Source organism: Drosophila hydei, unplaced genomic scaffold (genome assembly GCF_003285905.1).
Source record: "Drosophila hydei strain 15085-1641.00,03,60 unplaced genomic scaffold, DhydRS2 tig00008135-arrow-pilon, whole genome shotgun sequence".
NCBI classification, from domain to species: domain Eukaryota; kingdom Metazoa; phylum Arthropoda; class Insecta; order Diptera; family Drosophilidae; genus Drosophila; species Drosophila hydei.
Genome location: NW_022045844.1, coordinates 2,032,904 through 2,053,161, shown reverse-complemented (window position 1 = coordinate 2,053,161; position 20,258 = coordinate 2,032,904). Strand labels below are relative to the sequence as shown.

At 41.3% G+C, this 20,258-nt stretch overlaps 2 protein-coding genes across 2 annotated transcripts in view; one reads left to right on the top strand and one right to left on the bottom strand.

The window, feature by feature from the left end:
* The window catches only part of LOC111592743 (division abnormally delayed protein), a 64,176-nt gene extending 44,174 nt beyond the window's left edge, over window positions 1-20,002 (top strand). Inside the window, exons 2-9 of the mRNA XM_023305140.2 lie at window positions 7,766-7,909; window positions 16,923-17,046; window positions 17,132-17,593; window positions 17,668-17,857; window positions 18,512-18,684; window positions 19,322-19,529; window positions 19,587-19,746; window positions 19,805-20,002. Of these exons, the coding sequence (XP_023160908.2) occupies window positions 7,766-7,909; window positions 16,923-17,046; window positions 17,132-17,593; window positions 17,668-17,857; window positions 18,512-18,684; window positions 19,322-19,529; window positions 19,587-19,746; window positions 19,805-19,959 (1,616 nt within the window). The 3' untranslated portion in view covers window positions 19,960-20,002. The remainder of the gene's footprint in view (window positions 1-7,765; window positions 7,910-16,922; window positions 17,047-17,131; window positions 17,594-17,667; window positions 17,858-18,511; window positions 18,685-19,321; window positions 19,530-19,586; window positions 19,747-19,804) is intronic.
* Window positions 18,717-19,262, bottom strand: LOC111592750. Its single transcript, XM_023305146.1, has 2 exons — window positions 19,053-19,262; window positions 18,717-18,994 (listed from the first exon to the last, which is right to left on the bottom strand). The coding sequence occupies exons 1-2, from the start codon at window positions 19,131-19,133 to the stop codon at window positions 18,848-18,850; spliced, it is 228 nt and encodes a 75-aa protein (XP_023160914.1). The 5' UTR covers window positions 19,134-19,262; the 3' UTR covers window positions 18,717-18,847.
* Window positions 20,003-20,258: the final 256 nt, after the last annotated feature.

Below are 20,258 nucleotides of genomic sequence, written 5' to 3'. Positions count from 1 at the left end.
GATTAAAACTTGTTGAAATGAATATAATATTAGCTAATATACTTAATTGAATGCTTGACAGAAGCTGGCACAGCAAAGGCGTGCCAGAAGCAGCAGCAACAGCAACATATTGCTGGTAATGCCTTTAATTAGAAACATCTCCACAGCTCATTCCAGTACAATCAGTTTAAATCCCTATAGAAACAACTAAAATAAAGTTAACGCACTTCATTGCACAATAAACAGACATTTGGAGAACAAACTTTGTCAAGGAGCAGCAGCAACAGCAACATGTTGCTACTGTATTCAGTGCGAGCAATTTATATACATATGTTAATGTCAAGTTAAAGACTTAACTCAATTAAACAAAAACTAAATTATGTTCAAATGCAGCTTGCATGACAATCAATATGTAGCAGCATGTTGCTGTTGTGTTTGGCACTGCATGAGCAACATTCAGATATTGCTGTCATTTAGCCTCTCTCAAGAGCTTGTAGAAACAAATGTTTAGATGTAGTTAGCCTTTTGATAAGCTTAACAGTAATTTGAACCACAAATATTTGCCAGCAATAGCAACACATTGCCACTATGTTACCCATGAGCAACATATGCTTATTGCTGTCATTCGGAGCAGCTTAAAACTTGAAAGTAAGAACTATTCTTTAGTTTCGATTTCGCCACAGACAGTGTGTAGCTTTTGCTGCCATTTTCACATAACTCTTGATGATAATTAAGCAGCTTATTGCCGGCAGCAACTGGGGATATTTTCCTCACATTAGGCATACGTTCGTTAGTTCACATCTGTGAGAAAAAGAGAGGGTGAGGGAGGGAGGGAGAGAGACTGAGCTGACTGTGAATGCGAGGTAATTATATTGCGCATTCGCTGGGATAAACCTGAACCCCATTGTCCCTCTGGTGTGCTCCCCTTTTTGCTGTTGTTGTTGCTGTTCTTTTTTTGATGTTGTTTTGCTGCATATTTTGCCATTGGCATAATCTCATAAAAATGCTTTTGCTCTGCGGCGTCGATTTATGCGGGATCTGTGTTGCTGCTGGTTTTGCCAGTTGCCGTTGTTGCCGTCGTTGCCATCGCTCGTTGATGCGTTAATTTGCATGCAACATGCACTATGATTACCCGCAGCAATTTGCAGCCGCAGCAGATAGAGAGCAACAGCAGCAGCAGCTGTTGCTATCGTCACGGGACAACAGCTGCCCAGACTCTATTCGCCTACTAGGCGCACAGAATTTGTTGCTACACTTTGGCTATTTATTTGAAGAGGCACAGAGGGCAGGGTAGGCGGCAGAGCATTCATCTGGCTATTGGTTTATTTGTTTGCCTCTTTGTTTGCCTGCTTGCTGTTTGTATAACCGTTTGCACATCTGCAATGTTGCCAATGGCTGGCCAAATGGTCACTTGGACATGTATATCGTTTGCTGTGCGCCCAGTTGTATAATTTGCAATTGTTTGTTGTTATTATTGTTCGGCTTCTACTTCTTTGCTTTTTTGCTTCTACTACAGCAGCAACAACATGCATTTATTGCTATTGCTGCAGCTGTTGTTGTTGCTACAGTTTTTAATTATTAAAATGCTGTTGCTGCTGCTGCTGCTGCTGCTACTGCTGCTGCTGCTGCTACTGCTGCTGTCAGCAATTTCCGCAATTGTTTGTTGTTGCTGCTTGTGCTCGACTTGAGTTATTCTTATATTACAGCAGGAGCAAGTAAAAAAAACACAACTGCAAGACTTACCATTGCTGCCGCCGCTGCTGCTGCTGTTGTTGACTTATTGCGCATATTGTTTATTTTTGATTTGTTGAACATTTGTTTAACATTAGCCACAGCCTTTGTTTTTGCCAGCTTTATGCAATTTGTTGCTGCTGCCGTTGCTGTTAATAATATTATTGCTGCTGCTGTTGCTGTTTTGTCTTTCACATCAGCTGGGCAGCTGGCTGTGTGTGTGACTCATTTGAATCACAGAGATGTACTTTTATTTATAGATTTGCAGTTTTATGTTATTTGCGCTTGGCATTCTCATGCATGCAACGCTGGGCAGGCACTTGAGCAGTCAGCCAGCAGCCTCGAGTCCACATTGAATGCCACTAGAGTCTTTAGCATCATAAGGTCTTCTTTTTTTTGTTGCTGCTGCATGCGAATCAATTAGCCGCCTGTCTGCTGCGCATCTATAGAATGCGCATTCTTTTTGGCACAAATTCATGGAATACTTTGCAGCCGGACATCATAAACTAGTTGCAGTTTTAGCTGTAGCTGCCTCTGATCTCTGGCATTTGCATTTGCATTTGCATTTGCATTTGCCTTTGCTTTCTCGCCAAATTTCTTTCGCAGATCTCGCCTAGATATGTCCAACAGGGGCATATTTGCATATAGATAGGCTTTGCTTAGGCAGCATCATAAATCTTAATAATTAATATAGACCAGCCCGCAAACTCAGCCACACACACACACACAGATCTAAACAGAAGCCAGCCCACATATTGCAAAATATTTTCAATTAAATTTTTAATATGCTTTTTGAGGCAGACAATTTTTTCGAGTTGCGGCGTCTGCCTGGCGCCTAGGCCAGCCAATTTGTGCGAAAGTGTGGCACGTTGTTGTCCAAAAAGAGGCATGCAACTTGGCAGCATGTCGACAACTTTGGAGCTGAACTCTTGCCATGGCAGTCGCATAATCGCAGTTGACATTTTCATTGCAAAATTAGCACAAAGTGCATGCGTGTACACACAGAGAGAGAGAGAGAGAGAGAGAGAGGGAGAGTGGAGGTAGGGAGCAGTAGTATCTTGTAGTTACATATATGGAGCTTACATTGAAATGGGCGAATGCAAATAAATGGCAAGGAGATTGTCGCTGTTGCAGCAACCGCAATAAATTTAACATGCAAACGCAGACGTGGCGCCAAAATCTGCCAGCTTCGATGTCAGCGCCGCGTCGCGTCGCGCCGCGTTGCATGTTGCAAGCTGCATCTCTGTATGGGTGTGTGTGCGTGTTTGCCACGCGGTATTTGCCACACAAATTGAAAACTTATGCGCGCATTAACAATTTATCAGCTGAATTGCTGGGATTCTCGCCTTTCGTCGTGTGGCAGCTGCAATGCAAATATATATGTAAAAAAGATATATATATAGTAAATAAATAAGGAGCCAGCGCAGCAGTCGACTAGAGAGAAAACAAATAATTGGAAATAAAATAAATAAATATGCAATGCAAATACGTAAACGAATACAAATTTGAGTGCGTCTCAGCTTCCTGAAAGCTCGCATAAATCAAATATATAAAATATACGAAAACAAACTGAAACAAGGCAGAGAGTGAAGCACAGATATCGACTCTTTTAATGTATCAAAAATAGAAATTTCCACTATCAAAGCAGCCAGTGCTGATAAAGGATTTCGAAAAACATTTGCGATAACATAAACAATAACTAAGCCAAGCAAGAATGCCATTCAGTTAGATTATGAGGCCGAAGAACTGAAGTTTGTATACAAATTACATTAGAAGTAAATAGTAAAAAGAAAAGATTTAAGAAGAAGTGGCACAATTTTGCTCACTAAAAACTTACTTTCCGCACTAAAAAATATATATATAAATATATTTAAATCTTTTATATATCAAAGAATCTAAACTTTCATTGTAAATGGCAAGTTCAAGATTAGACTATTTCTAGATAAATGAAGCAGTTTATTTCTGGAAAGCTCTTGTCTTTCTAAACTTGAAAAATGATGAATTTATTCATATAAGAAGTTTATTTGCCCCCTGGCCAACTATCTTGTAGTGGCATTATAGTAAACCGATCTGGCAGGTTAGGTAAAGGTGTTTTGACTGATAGACGATCAGCGTCATATCAATTAGTCTACAATAATCCAGCTCATGTATCTTTATAACACCTATCATATATCTTCGTGCCTTATCGATGTGTGTCTCAAACATGCCATGGCAAGGCATTCGCACCTTTCACAAAAACGTTATTAAATATGGCAAAAACCATTTCCATGGCGTGCTGCTCGCTGCTAGTCGTTATGTTTAACTAGACTAGAACAGAGTTCAATGAACTGGTTTTTGGTTTTTTTCTGTGGTTTAGAGTTGCGGCAGATCTGGCAGAGCAGATGACGATCTATGTGCCACAAACGTGTCATAATAATAACCGAACTCAACGAACCATAAAACGCGCTGGCAGTTCAAGCATATCGATGGGATCTACAAAACTGCGCCCAACCTCCCTGCGACCTGTGCTCTATGCCCACTTCTTGGTCGTAATGTGCTATCGGACTGCTGGCTGTTCTTCTACTTCAACTGCTGCTTGAACATTTCTTTTTGCCGCATTTTTGTTGACTTAAACGTTATCGCCGCCGTGGCCGCTGCACAAATTGTTGGTGTTTGACAAGTAGTCAACAATTTTCTTTATTTTTTGATAACAATTATTGATCGCCCCTTGACACGCAGTCGAACTGAGCGGATGTTTCTGTTTTATTTGTGGCGTAGACGCTATTCATTACAAATTTCATTCACAATTTATGACCCTAGCCAATAGTTGACTTCTTGGCCCCCGCTCTGCGATCTATCGCAGAGTGCACTCTGCAGAGAGAGAGGGAGGGAGGGAGAGTTTGTTTGCACACGAATTGATTTTCTATCAAGGCCATAAATTTAGGTAGAAAAAAGTGTTATTATTTTGAAAATATTTATTATATACTTTCTATTCACAGCCAACGAAATGTGTCTGGCTTTCATGCTACAAATTGATTTCGAGCACATCACGAAAATATATTTCAGTGAGACAAACATAAGTCAGGAGAAGTTAGCAAGACTTTGCACTTTGCACTTAGTCAGCATTTTCTTTAATTAGAACTAAAAGTTTTGCCTCGTTTGCAGCTCCAATTTCCAACGGCTGACAAATTCATGAATTTCAACAAGATTTACAACAAATTTTGCAAATTGAAAACGCATATAACATATGTGTGTGAGCGAGAGGGCAAGTGGTGCTGTGGGACTGCCAAATTATGTCAAGGTATGTTAAGCCACGGCCCGCTTGCCCCACGCCCCACGCCTCACGCCCCCTCCCCCTCTCTGAGTCGAGCATTTTGCGGGCTAAGCGTTTTCTTGGCTCACAGCCAAGTCTGATAATGCCAGAGAAAATCAGTATAGGCTGTAGGCAGCAGCACAATGGCACTGCACCACCACCACGGCACCACCAGCTACAACAGTTTCTCTTCCGCCATGCCTGCAGACAATTACAGTAAACAAATTCGCACACGTTTGCTAGCTTTTGCCTGCTGCTGCGGTGACAGGCTGCAAAACAAGAGACGAAAATAGACAGCAACAGCAGCAGCAGCAACAGCAGCAGCAGCAACAACAGCAGCAGTTATAACTGTAAGAAAAAAATGCATAAAAGCTTTTCAGTTTGTATGTGTGAGGGGCGTTGATGGCACGCCCACATGCCTTGCGGTCATGGCCATGCCCAGGCAAGCAGCTCGCATGTATTTTTGGCACAGGCACAGTTTTTGGCCATGCATGAGATTTGCATTTTTTATGCCACGCCCCAACAGTGGCTCAAATACGTATGCCCTAGCATACTTTTCTGGGGCATGCAGCTCCAAGAGTGTGTGTGTGTGTGGGTCTGTCTGACAATTCAATTGAATTTGTGCTGCTGGCTCTTGAGGAAGCTGCTGCCGTTTCAGGTTTAAGTTACAGCCAGTCGCAGTCGCAGAGGCGACTGCCAACTAGACTGACTGACGCCATGGCCTGACAGGGCTTCAGCTGGCGATTTGCCATGTGGTCGAGTCCTTGCTGCGCGCTGATTTATGAGCTGCAACTGAGGCCACGCATCAACATAGCTTTTCACGTTGAATACATTTTCAATCAAATGATTCGCTTTATGACTCAGCCAATGTTTGTTTCTCTAGTTTCTCTGGTATTTAAAAATATTTGCTAGCTTGCCTCTCAGTCTTCACGATCTCTCACTCACTCTCTCTCTCGCTCTCTCTGTCTTTCTTTGGCCTTGTTTTCTATTTACTTGCAACACTTGTGTCATTTGCAATTTTCCATTTCATTTAGCTTGTTGAATTCGCATTGCCTGACATGGAGAATATGTGTCACGGCGACGCGACGCTCTGTCGGCCGTGTTTCTCCAGTTGTGCCACATGCAACACAGACACAGACACAGTAGCTGCTTAAATTTAGCTGCTGATGTATGATCCGCGTCTGTTTACAGTTTTGTCAAACTCATTTCGCTATATTTTGTTTTCTCATTTGCCAACATCTGGCTTGACTTATACTATATGCTAATATGCCAAATGTAGGTGCAGCGCCGAGCACATAAACATCATGTAAAAGCCATTAATTTAAATTATAAACTATAAAAGACAAAATAGGCAGGCGCGCACAGATGGAAAGAGACATATAGAGAGATAGAGAGAGAGGGAGAGGGAGAGGGAGGGAGACAGAGCTGTGTGCCTATGCCTTATATGTCGATTGCTTAAATCGTTTGCCGCTTTTTGAATTGTTGTTGTTGAGGTTGTTGCTGCTGCTGCTGCTGCTGCTGCTGCTGTCATTGTCATTGCAGTTGTCATGAAATGCGTGTCATCACGCCCACGTCACATATCATGCACTGCCCCTCCCTCTCGCCAGCTTCCCTTGACAGCCTCTTGGCGCAACGGCTGCACTTTGCTATCTACCCCCGGCTCAATTGTCACATGTGTGCTTCGGTAGCTGCCAACAGCGGCAGCGGCTATTAACACATGCATGCACACACACACACACACACACAGACAGACATGCATTCACACTTGTGCATAGGCTTTAAATTTATGTGAATTATTATTGTCAAGCTACAAATGGGGCAATTAGCTAAGGACGATCAAAAATAGCTGGCAGACAACCTGTTGATAGATGAGTCCATATTATTTTTGCTTAAAATGTAACTAAGACTTAGCTTTAGATAAACTTAGGCTGTCTCTAAAGTATGAAATCTTAGTTGTAGTCCAAGTCAGCTTGGACAAGGCTAACAGAGATTCAGCTCTAGCAACAAGCTCTACAATATATTCATAAACTTTATAAATATTTGTATAATTTTGATATCAATATATAACAAACAAAACGGAGCTTTAACAATTTCCATACGTTGGCTAAAAGGCGAAGAGCTTTTTCATATAATCTATATATAAACACATAAAATTATCACGTCTTCAAATCTATATTATTATAATTTAGTCTAATGAATGCATAAAATGTAATTTATAGCACACGCTGTAAGCATAGAATTCTCAACTGGTTTAGACTGCGTCAGAGTAGCAGAAGCAATCTGGAATTGTGAGTCAATGCCAAAGTCAGAGCCGGAAGGTTCTTGGAGTCGATCCACAGCTAAGCTTATGCTTTTGATGACCTCGCGACTGTTGGCTGAATAAAAGTCGAATTTATAACAATAAGAGCATTGTCTTTGGGCTTATAGAGCTAACAGCAAATTGTCAATTACGAGCAATTTCATAGTTATAAAACGCGCCCCGTTTTCGATAAAAAGCATTAAAAATAATTTGAGCGAAACGAAGGAAAATATATACGAATACGAATTTGGCGCCAAGCAAGGTCTTTAAGCCATAAACAATTAAGTAAAACACACGCCCACACACAAAATGATAATTCGAAGATGATTGAAACAGACGAAGATGACGAAAGAGTTGAAGCAAAGCTTCATATTTTGCAGTTCTTAATTTTAAGATCATATATGAAAAATGTAATAGAAAATGCAATTTTAATTTATATTTTTTTTCTTGTTCTGTTATTGCAGGCGCCACTTGTGGTGGTAGCTGCTGCAGCAATGCCACCGAACTGGAGCTGCGCCACAAGGCAGCTGGCAAATTTGAGCAATTGCTGCATCATCATACAAGCAGCCTGCGTGGCATACTGGAGACCACGGCCAGCCAATTTCAGAGTGAGTACAGCACATACATATATACATATATATAAGTGAATCTATGAATCTATGAATCGCATTCGAAATGAGTGCAGCAAATGGCAAATGGAAAGCGACAAGGCGAAAAACTGGGCAACTGGCAAATGGCAAATGGCAAACGCTTTTATGCAAATCAGTCAGTCAGGCAGGCAGCCAGTCGAGTCGACTCGCTTAGTCAGAGTCAGAAAAGTTTAAAGTAACAGATAAAAAACAAATATATATATACTTTCGTGAGCAATAAATTATTTATAATATGCAAATGCAGAAGCGTGGGTAGCTGAAAAATAAAAATGATGATGATAACTTTTGAGTTTAACAAAAATTAAACTTGAAACGCGAAATTGATTTGTAATTTGCATTTGTATGCAGATCAAAGCGACTCACGGCTATATACCTGTATATATATATGTGCATCATTATATGTGTATGTGCGGCAAAAACATATCCATAACAAAGTCTTTGGCTGTTCCATATCCGCTGCGCGCTGTTTGGAATGCAACAAAGTGTCTGCATCTAATTAAAAAGGCATTAAATATTGATGTTGTTTGTATTGTTGTTGGTGGTGGTGCCGCTGTTGTTGTCATTGTTGTTGCCTTTGTAGCTCTTTGGGGCTTTTGGACAATTTGCAAACTTTGTTTGGGTCACGTTTTAGGACAACAGCAGCAGCAGCAGGAGAACTTTTCAATGCCTGCAAATTGTTGTCGTACATGTTGTAAATCTCGCTTTAAAGGCGTGCCCTCGCCAGCTCAATATTTGTATATAAATATATGTCTGTTTATATATATATATATCTGTGTGTATATATAAATATATATATATTTTTGTATAAATATATTGTGCAGTTCTTGGAAATGGGCGCGCATTTGAAATTAAAAAGTTTTGTTTGCTGTGGCTGCACCCGACTTCTGCTTTACAAATAAATAAATTTATATACATGCAAATATATATATATATATATAAATTTAGCCATTGTTTGCATTTCAAGCTTAGCGCTATTCATTTAAATAAATTATTTTTGACTCTAAATACTAAAGTATGAAGTGTTGAGGAGGAATATTGGTTTTGTGCACTGGAAATTTGAATTTGGATTTGCCCTCGTGTGTAGTTCTCTGACTGATAAAGAAAGATATGATATCATAAATGATGTAATTTGAGACTTCAGACTTAAAATATTAAATATATTTTATATAGCTGCAGCCGAATGTTAAGCTTTTTTTATAGATGGACAAAAATTAAATAAATGTATACAACACTGTCTTTAGCACTGATATAAATATCGATAATAATAGTTTTATCTTCTAGATATATATATATTTATATATTCATACTAAGGATATCTCTCACTTAGTTTTAGGTCTAACTTTTAAATTGTTTTGTAATTGGATCAGTGTTCAACTGCTCTAGATCTCTAGATCTACATCAGATACAAATAAAGGTTTGCAGTTGCCCAATCATAAATTTTTGATATCAGTTTGACCTCTGCTTATTAGCGAGTATCCTGCAGTCAGTTGGACTGGATGGCAAAGTTCTCACTTGTGCTTTTGTCTGTTTAAAGTGGCTTTCATTAGGACATACTGACTTATATTACATACATACATAACATAAATATATATAATATGTGCTCCCAGCCAGATGCCCTTAAAGTTCTGCTGCTCTTCAGTTCAAGCTGAATGCATTTAAAATGCGCAATGCATGCGCTGCCCTTGCCCGATGTCACATTAGAGAGCCGCGAGTCTCCCACGTTCAATTCAAATAAATTAATATGCAATCAGCGAATTCATTTAGCATTGCAATGAAATTACATTTCAAATGTCAATATATTTAATTTTTTTTAAATGTGCAATAAAAAAGAAATAAATAAATATTTAAATGCAAATAAAAGCGAGCGTGTGCAGTTTTTTACATTGCTCATTTAATAACTCGGGGCAAATGATGTTTCACACACTCAGTCAGAATGCCTTCTCTATGTATGATTTATGCGTGTCAAACAATTTGTTTGAGCTTTTGAGCCTTATTCGGTTTGTTTTAGCTTTTGGTTATTTGCCAAGTCGTAAAGGCTGCTGCTGTTGCTGCTGTTGCTGCTTTTATGTCTTCACACGCTGCTCATAAAAATTGATTTAGCTCGTGCCAGTTGGTGCGACCGTGCGTATGCGTAATATCTGGGCGCTCAACACTCGGCAAATGCCGCAACTATAAAGTTTTATGCATATTCTCATACAAGTTTTTTGCTTTTGTTTATTTGGTTTATTGTCGCCTTGCAGCGCTTACGCATTTAATATATATTTTATTGCTGCCAACATGAATGCATAACTCGAGCAACAGCAGCAACAACAATTGCAGCTTGCAGCTTTTCCTGCCGTTTTTCCTGTTACGTTTTCCTCTCGCCCTGTATCACTTCAGTTGCGTCTTTCCGTTTCCTCTCGGATTGTTGTGTTGTTTTGTCTTGTTGCTTGGGCTTGCATTGTTGCTGCTGCTCATGCTCGCTCCGCTGCTCTGCTGTTCTGCTGCTCTGTGCGTATCCATGTTTCGTATTATATTTTTAAGCAAGTATTTGCGTGTGTAAACACGTTTCGCAGCTTACGAATTATGCCACGCCTCGTCGCCCTCTTAGAGCCAACGCCCCATTCTGCAACGTCTGCGTTCGCGATATGTCTCCATTGCATTTCGCACGTCGCACTTTTCCATCTTCTGCCGTCTGCTATGTTCTTCAGATCCCTTCTGTTTCTTGCCTGCCTCCGCCAATCTCCTCTTCTTCTCCTTGGCCTGCTCTTGCCACCTTCGCTATTTTCAGCCCCTTTTGTCTACTAGAGCCTTCTGCTGCCGCCACATGCCCCTGTCTCCTCCTTCGTTCTCTACTCCCTCCCTTATCTCTGCCTGCGTGCGCCTGCATAAAAGTTCCAAATGCTGACTTACTGATCAGCCCGCCTGCCTGCCACAGACAAAAACTTTTGGCACTTTGTGGCAGCAAAATAAAATTCGTTTTCTTTTTATAAATTCTTGTATTTTTACTGTGCAACAGCAACAACAGCAAGCAGAGCTGTGCGTGCACTTTCATAAGTCGCAACTTTCGTGGCACATTCCACTTGGCACTCGCCTCCGTCCCTCCAACCATGCACCCGCGCCCACTCTCCGACTCTAGCTGTTTGGCTGCCACAGCAAAATGGTTTTTTGGCCGTCAACGTTTGTTAACTGCTTTTGTTGGCTCTGTCGCAAAGTGAAGCTGTTAGCCAAAGCCCAAGCTTGACTCCAAATGTGTTATCATTATTTTTTAGTGCAATTGCAACAATGTGGCACAAACTCAAGCTAAACACTTAAGCCCCACCAAATCTGACTTATGATATATAAATAAAATATCCCCGGCACAACTTGTTTACCATAAAAGAAACAAACGCTGCTTAATTTGGATATAAATTAGACTCAAAGTGTCGACCTTGACAGTGCAGCCATATTTACTGAATGAATCCCTGCTCGGTTTGGCATTAAACAATCATAAATAACAAAAACCAGCTCATAATCATTTATTTATTTATTAAAACAAAGCGCAGTATTGATGGAGCCATTTGCGGCTAGTCAAGCAGCAAGCGATAGCAACAAATGTATCTAGATATATATATACATATATTATAGTATATATATATTCAATTAAGAACAAACGCGCAACAGGTTTCATTAATTACCAAAGCCAGCTGCGGCGCCATTTTGTCTGCGCTGCCCTCAGTCTGCCTGCCTGTCGCATTCCCCCACTTGCCTCTTGCTGCTGCCATCAAATAATATTAATAATCATTATAATTAGTTGCTAACCAATGCAGAACGCTTCAAGCGCTCACTTTTAATTGGCGGCACAAGCGCTGAAGCTCAGAATAGGCAAAAGTCTAGACGAAGCCGAAACCTGAACACACTTTAGCTGATAACCTATAGGGTATAATAGGGCAGATTGATTGGGAGCTGCAGGTTATAATAAGATATAGAGTTCAGATCAGGCAGATGCAAGCTTAACAATATAGAGAGACATGGCTTTAAAGCCTCTTCTGTTGCTGAAGCAGCTACAAATAAGTCTTGCCTCGCCAGTAAAAATTCTAACATCTAAGGGTAACTCTTACTCTGCGAGCTATGAAACCTTGAAGCACACAAAGAGCGAACAGAGCTTAGAAGTCTGGAACTTGAGAGACAGGCAGCCAGCTGGAAGAGCTACAGAAGACAATTAATGCGTATGCTCTGAAGCAGCTCAATATGACAAATATGCAAGTGTATATACACACAGAAACAGATATATATATATATAGATATATATATCTGTATATCTATGTGCAGTTAGCCAAGAGCCCAGAGTCAAGGAGATGTCGCTCTGCAAAAGTCATCCAATTATTTTGACATTGTGCAAGGCTGCATGCCAAGGCAGGCAACACGTAGCCCACAGCTGTTGGAGTGGCTAGAGTCAAGTTGTTGTCGTCGCTGGCATCTGGAATGGGGCGTGGCAAAGCATCGGCACGCCTGCCCCACAGATAGCTAGTTACAAGCGAAGCACTTAAGCACTGTGCACAGTGTGGCGCATATCGTTGCGAACGGGGTGGAGTGAAATAGCAGATGCCAGCAATTATCATAGATAGCAGATAGCAACGGCATTGAGCATTGCGCATTGAGCATAGAGCGCATGCTACAATTATGTCTGCTCCACCTTAAAGTCACCCAATCAAAAGCCAAAGAGATAGAAAACACCTGGACAAGCGGCAATTCCCAGGGCCCACTGTGCCAGGCTCTGGCACAAGCAGAAAGAAAACTCGCCGCACTGGAGACTCGGCGAGACTCGAGCATAAAGCGCTAGCAGCTAGCAGCACAGCAGAGAGAGAGAAATACATGCATATAAAATGCAAATAAAAAAGCAGATACTAAAATTGTAATATCCGCACAGGAACGCAGTCAGCGCTACGAGCCGGGCGGCGAATATAAAATATAAAACAACAGCAAAAGAGGAAAAAAGAAGCTAAAAACTACAAAATATAAAAAAGAACGAAACCTTTGGCCTATCCCTGCCATACGTGTGCACGTGTGTGTGTTTTTGCCCTGGCGTGGGAAACAACAAAGAATTGTGAAACGCGGTCGCCTCTGCCGGCAGTTGGCGTTCGTTTTGGGGCTGGGCCCCGAGGTATGGAACCGGTCCGTTGTGCTGCCCTGGACTTGGACCTGAACCTGGAACTGGAACTGGAACTGGAACTGGGCAACGTCTGCCTGCTCACCAAGCAAATCCCGCTTCAGCGCCAGCGCCGCTAGCTAATGAAGCAATGAAGCCTAGCGCTGATATTTGTTCTAGGCATACGAGCAGCACTTGAGTGGACCACCGGGGCTGAGTCACTCTCTCGCTCTCTCTCTCTCTCTCACTCACTCACTCTCTCTTACGCTCAAATGACATTGGCTACACTTGGCTGGAGCTCTGTCTAATTCAATCAGTATGTCCGCTTTAGACATTAGAGTTGTCAAAGCTTGATGTGTGACTGTGAAAAACCTTCGACTAATGAAATTTTCATGTCACATTGGCCAAAAGCATTCACCAAGTCCCACACAATAATCAGGTGCCCTATTAATGCCCCAAAAAACATGGAGACAGCCTGCGGAAGCGGGGGAGACAGAGAGGGAGGTAAGCGGAAGAGACCCAAATTGCAATTAGTTGTGGAACAACAAAGTGTGTGACTTGCTGTAGTTTAGAATATGCCCTTAGGCAAAGATATATATATAACCCGATACATATATATATATATATATACATATATAGATGTACGTACTCAGCCTGTGGCAGCGTCTGCTGCGTGTGTGTGGGTGAAAACCTCAACTTAATTGCTCGCATTAGGCCAACAAAGCAGCTGCAATAATATTAAGTATACGCCGCGTTCACTCAGTCAAAGTTAACTTGTTGCTAAGCATTTTATCACAATTTTAATAGCAGAAAATTAACATTTCAATTAAAATTTTCAATGAGCGAAGCCTCGCACAAAAGCAGAGTGGACTTTGGCTCTGCTAGGTAAATGACTCATGTAGAAACTGGTTGTTAGAGTTCTCTAGTTACATATTGAGTTGCATATGAAATTGTTGAGTTAGTAAACTAATAAAATATTTGGATCAATTAAGTTTTTTTTTTTCAATAATAATAGCTTCAGCTATAATAAAAGAGTATTAAATATTAAATATGAAGCTTAAAAACTCATTTTCACTTGAGAGCTTCAGTTTATTAAATTTAAGCACAAAAAATTATTCAATTTTCTTTTGTGAAAATGTAGAATTCGTTTTGATTTTGTTAACTTGTTTGTAAGAGAGAGTGAGAGAGTAGAAGGCGTGGTCCATGCCATTGACAACATTTCAATTTCTACAAAATTAATAGAATTTAGTCGAAGAAAATGTATCATTTGTTATATGTAACAATCTATAGCTGCGCTTTCTTTCCACAAAATCAAACTAGAGACAATGTTTGCACGCAGTTCCGGGTATCTACGAGTCGTGCACTTCTAACTAAAGCAGCTTTTCTTCTTTAAACTATCTGCAGCTGATAGCTTGTGCAAGCAAATTGGACTTAAAACTTGCCTAATGCTCAGCAGCTGCACAACTAGCAGCCACATGTTAACAGACCCATATATATATATATATATATATTCACACATATATATATGTGGCTTATATGCACTCTAGTGAACAATTTCGCCGCTCAATTAGCAATTAATGTGCGAATATCTGCGGACATCAACGCGTTTGCTGGCTGGTGTGTTAATTATTAAATGCGAGGAGAATGGGTATCCGCCGGTGGGAAAGGCTTCGTTTGGCCACAATTCGAAGTGGATTAGCGGAAAGGATAATGGATGACGGGGGCTGCGGCGGAGGGCGGGCAATGCTATTTCCTACTGTTAAGTGCATTCTCGCTGACTGTTGGCACACGAATTGCAGGCACTGTTCATAATTAATTGATCAATAACAATGTTATTGTTATATGACAATTGATTAGCTCGCTCACTCTCTGCTGCTACATATCCTGCACAATTATCAGCGGCAATTGGCAAATGATTAGCTGGCCAAATACTCATCTGGTTACTGTTGTAGTTGTTGCTGTTGTTATGGCAGCTGTTGGCTATGTTTATTTGCAGCGTAACCAACAAAATCGCAAGAAAGCTAATTAAAAAGGGGTAAACTCTGACGCATCAAAGGCCATTAGCCGATAAAGAGGCAGACAGTTGGACAGCGCGACAGACGGACAAGCACAGTCAGCCAAGTCAGGCCAAGCCCAAAAATGAACCCAAGGCTGAGAACGGAAATGCTTTGCACAGCAACAACAACAACAGCAGCAAGAGCAAGAGCAATTCGCGTGTTGCGATGAGTATTAAAAAAAAAAACAACTAAGAGTGCTTAGGCTGGCCGCGCTCGACTGAAAAATACCCTGCGCTGAGTTGCTGTTTATATGAATAGTTGCACTTCTAGATGTGCGTTCCTTATGAAACATGAAAGTGTGTATTTAAAGTAGCGCACGTCTCTTCTATATTAATTTGGGCAGAGGTATATAAAATAGTGAAAATGAACTCATCACAGATACAAAATTTGGCGCTTCTAGCTTTGAAAATAAAATGCCAAGTTAGAATATCGATTTTTATCGATAAGGAAATGAGATGAGATATTGAATAGCAAGTAGGTATATATAGACATACATATATATCTATATCTATATATGTTAAGAGTTTATAGCTTCTATAGTAAGCAAGAGCTACGCATTCAGGCAGAAATAGAGATGAACAGAACTAGAGCTACTCGCCTATTGATAATCTATAAACGCCTTACGCGATCTGCCACGCCTGCTGCTGCGTGTTACATGCTCTTTCATATTATATATTCAAATTTATATATACCCCTTTTGGTAATTTTAAATACATATAGGGTATCATCCAACAAGACACACTTTGCCCAGGCAGAAATGTGTTTCGCCTTTGTGGTTTTTATGTTATTGTTGTTGTTGTTGTTGTTGCTTATGTTGGCATTGGCCAATTAACAAAGAGATTGACACTTTTATTTAAAAACCACGTCGCTGGCCATAGAAAACAACAGATTGCAATTTAGAATTTGCCACGCTTTGACAGCAGCAGCGTTGAAGAAGGCGAACAATCGGCAGATGAACATAAAGGCAGATACACGATATCTTTTATATAAGATTCAAATATATATAAATATATATATATACATGTATTCAGATTTGTAAGCATTGTATAAGCTGCGATAGCAACGTGCCACAAGCTCGTGTTGCAAGTGTAGCTCTGTGTGTGTCAGGTGTATCGCTTGCCAATCAATAATATATAATGCCTCACAATCTCCACTCAGACAGTTCGCGCTGACACTTTGACAGATTATTTTGAGCAATGCTGTGATTAGCATACGAAAGCGTGGCACAACGCAGAGAGATTTGACTGTTGATTGGCTCAACGATTCGATACGATTGATTGATCGCAAAATTGGGCATCGACTGACGATAAATGAAACAAAATAAGTTCAAATTAAGCATTTGTCAAGCCAGATAAGAAGTAGACAGATTATTTGTGAAGTCGAATATCCTCAATGAATGCTCATTAGTCACGCAACTTAATTTCGAGAAAGTTTCCAGCCTAAGTTGAATCAAGAACAAAGCTGCGCCTTAAGCTCAACTCTTTTATTGTATTGATTCGGCAAATAGAATACAACTAATGCCCGAACACAAATTTGATTTAATTAACTAAAAGCATCATGAAACAATAGAAACAACTTTTACCTTAACAACCAGCTGCAGCAGCAGCAGCAGCAGCAGTAGTCAAATGGTAACAAATCCCAGACAGGCTGTTAGGACAGCAAGGCCAAATCCCCGCAGAGAGAGTGGCAGAGGGAGGGACTTATAGCTAGGCAGCACTTCAATAACAGAGTGATTAAATTTTACTACCATGTCGAACAAACAAATAATAAGAACACTTCTCGTGCCCCGCCTTTTGTGCTTTTGCAGATCACGTCGTGGAGCTGGCCGAGCAGTCGGAGAACAAGACATTGAATGTTTTCTCGCAGGTTTACAGACGCATGGAGCCGCTGTCTCGCATGCTCATACAACAGCTCTACACGGAAATCATCAAGTACGTTGTGGTGGTGCTTCTGGCTCGAAGTAAACTATTTACTCAACTTTCCTTCCTTCCATTTCCGTTCCTCTTCCGCTTTTAGCCATTTGAAGTACACGTCGAACTACAGCAGCAATAATGGCCAGGGCAATAGCATTTTGAATAGCCAGAGCAGCTTGGAGAGTGCACTGCACAAGTTCTTTGAGAATCTGTTTCCCGTTGCCTACCATCAGGCGGTGCACCTGACCAAGGATAATTATGGCGAGCTGCACGACGACTATACGAATTGCCTGAAGCACAACTATGATGACTTGCAGCCCTTCGGGCAGATACCCAAGGAGATTCAGACCAATCTGCTGCAGAGCGTGCACATGTCCAACATCTTTATGAGCGCCCTGCTGCAGAGCGCCAAGGTGCTCAGCGAAACGGATGCGCTCTACGGCAAACAGCTGACAGAGACCTGCAAGCTGCATCTGCTCAAGATGCACTATTGCCCCAACTGCAACGGGCATACGGAGCGCAGCAGGCCAAAGGTCTGCTACAGCTACTGCATGAATGTGATGCGGTAAGTGTGAGCGAATCCATCCAGCTACTCTCTTGCCATGGCTCATCATCTTAATATTTATCTCAACTTTATAGCGGCTGCTCGGCTCAGTACTCGGGCTTGCTGGACGGACCCTGGGTTGGTGTTGTGGAGGGCCTGGACAATCTGGTGACTGGCCACATACGCTCGGAAAGCGGCATTATGAACACCATTAAACAACTGGACACCAAACTGTCCGAGGCTATTATGAGAGCCATGGAAAATGGACCAGAGTTGGAAAAGAAGGTGGGTGTAGGAGATTGACTAGGGAGGGCTAGGATAAGCGCTGTGCAATGGGAGAAGGAATTATATCTCATGCAACTGATAGTTGCGAAAGGATATATTGTAGACCTATCCGAGTGGCAATTGAAGTCTGAATGAAATTTGCAATTAACTTTCATGGATAATGTGAAATTATCTCATGTCAAGTTTCAATTTAATGCATACTCCGAGCTCCCATGCACATGTATGCATTATATTTAAACTATAATTATAATATTTAACATGTGAAGTACTCGCATTACGAAAAGTATTTCCTCTTTGATATGACAAGAGCGTGCGTGCTGCGTGCTCTGTGCAGCACAAGGACGTTAATTGCGGCTTAATTTATGAACATTTTAAATTAATTTTATGAGCGGCCTTCGGGCGGATGCCAGCAGCAACCAGTTTACGAGTGGCGAGCTGCGAGTTCGAAATGGATTTAAAATGTTCAATTAGATGACATTTATTCAGGGAGAGAGACAGTCGGCTACTTGCAGCAAGTTGCAATTTACATGCAACGGCACGAGTTGCAGCTGAGCGACTGGGGCACATGAGCATGAGGCTAGACGATTAGCGTGGGGCACCGGAAGTGCGACTGAACATGCGAACGAGGCTTAACCAATTCCCTACTCTTTGCAGGTGAAGAAGACATGCGGCACGCCCAATTTGCTGCCCTCGCTGACCGCTGCAGAGACACAGCCATTGCAGCAACACGTGAGCACCAAATGGGCAATGTCGCCAGAGGCTGGCATTCTGCACTTCCTGTCAACCATTCAAAAGTCCAAGGACTTCTTTACCAACATCGTGTTCAAGTAAGTCATACAAAGAAAAAGAAGCATTTGGATGCCACACAATCGAAACTATATAAATATATATTGAGTGGATATTAGCGGGTAACTGTACGCTGTATCTATGTGTTTCAATACGATAAAATCTGGCCAATCAACGCCTCAAAGAGTTGGCAACGGCTCCGAGTTACTTCTCATCGGTGAACCGTGCGTTAAGATCTCGCAGCAACCTAAGGACATCCTTAATCAGGCACACGTAAAGTGGTGTAAAGATCGCTATAAAGAATATAATATTGGCCAAAATACAATTCTTTACAATGGGGCGACAAGCAGTCTGGGAGGCAGAGTTCATTAATAATAGTCCAATCCTGAGGACCTAGGCAAACACTTACTCCACGTGCAACGACCAAGGGACGAGCCATGCAAAATTTATGCGCAACATGATGCACATACGTTACGAACTCCTTGAACATTTTCAGGCTCAGCGTTTTATATTATATTTTCGGTTTCGTTTTTTCGGGTATTTTTTATAAATTCGAATTTTTTGTTTCAAAGAAATGTTACAAGTTAGACTGGCCAAATGGGACTAAGCACAGCTGGTTCAATTAGGCAGTCTTTCGAAATCTAAAGTCACAGCTAACTGGGTTTTCGTTGTGTTTAGCTTCTGTGATGAGGAATACACACAGGGCGACGATCATCTCTGCTGGACCGGAGATCGTGTTGGGGACTACACACAGCTGCTGATTATGCCCGGCGAGGACAGGCAACGCTACAACCCTGAGGTGCCCTGGGAGAATCAATCGCAGCTGAGCAAAATCAATGAGCTGGTGGACAAACTGCTGAAGATACGCAAGAGCATTGGCGTGACGGTAAGTGTAGATCAGCCATGAGATTATACATATTATTATAATCGAACTATTTTAAAGGCGCCTGTGAGCAATAATCATGACATACAGAGTGACATGGGTCGCGAGGGCTCCGGAGGTGGCGGTGGCGGCGGCGTTGGCGGCGGAGTTGGCGGTCACATCAGCGACGATGAGGAGGAGTATAGCAGCATACACGGCTCGGGCGATGGCTCCGGTGATGGTAGGTTATTAAATAGCAAAATACATATTAAAATACTGAGAATCTACTTCCATTTCAGGTCCCATCTCGAACACCGACGATCCATTGGGCAGCACGCCCAACACCTTTGATGGCGAGTCGCGCGACAACTCGAAGGGCGCGTCCAGCGCACTGACAGCCACTGCGACAAGCCTGCTTCTCACACTAGTCACACTCTATAGTAGTTGTAGTTAAAGCAGCACCCAAATCCCAAAAAAAAGCAAAACAAAACAAGAAAACAATGAAAAATATATATAACTAATATATATATATATATATATATATATAAATATAAATATAAAACGAAGGCAACGGCAGCAGCAGCAGCAGCGCAATTAAAAATTCAATTATTATTATTATTAATATTATTATTTTCATTATTATTATTATTATTTTTATTATTATTTGTGTAATGCCTAAGTTGTTACAATTAATTTATTAGTGTTTAAGCTAATTCGATTTTGCAAATTCAAAATCCAATTGGAGTTGCGTTA

What these genes read in the sequence shown, in the direction of transcription:
- LOC111592750 (XM_023305146.1), bottom strand. Translation starts at nt 19,133, where the DNA reads ATGTTCAAGGAGTTCGTAACGTATGTGCATCATGTTGCGCATAAATTT. An exon ending in CCTTGGTCGTTGCACGTGGA is followed by an intron (nt 18,995 to 19,052) that starts GTAAGTGTTTGC and finishes TCTGCCTCCCAG; the next exon opens with ACTGCTTGTCGCCCCATTGT.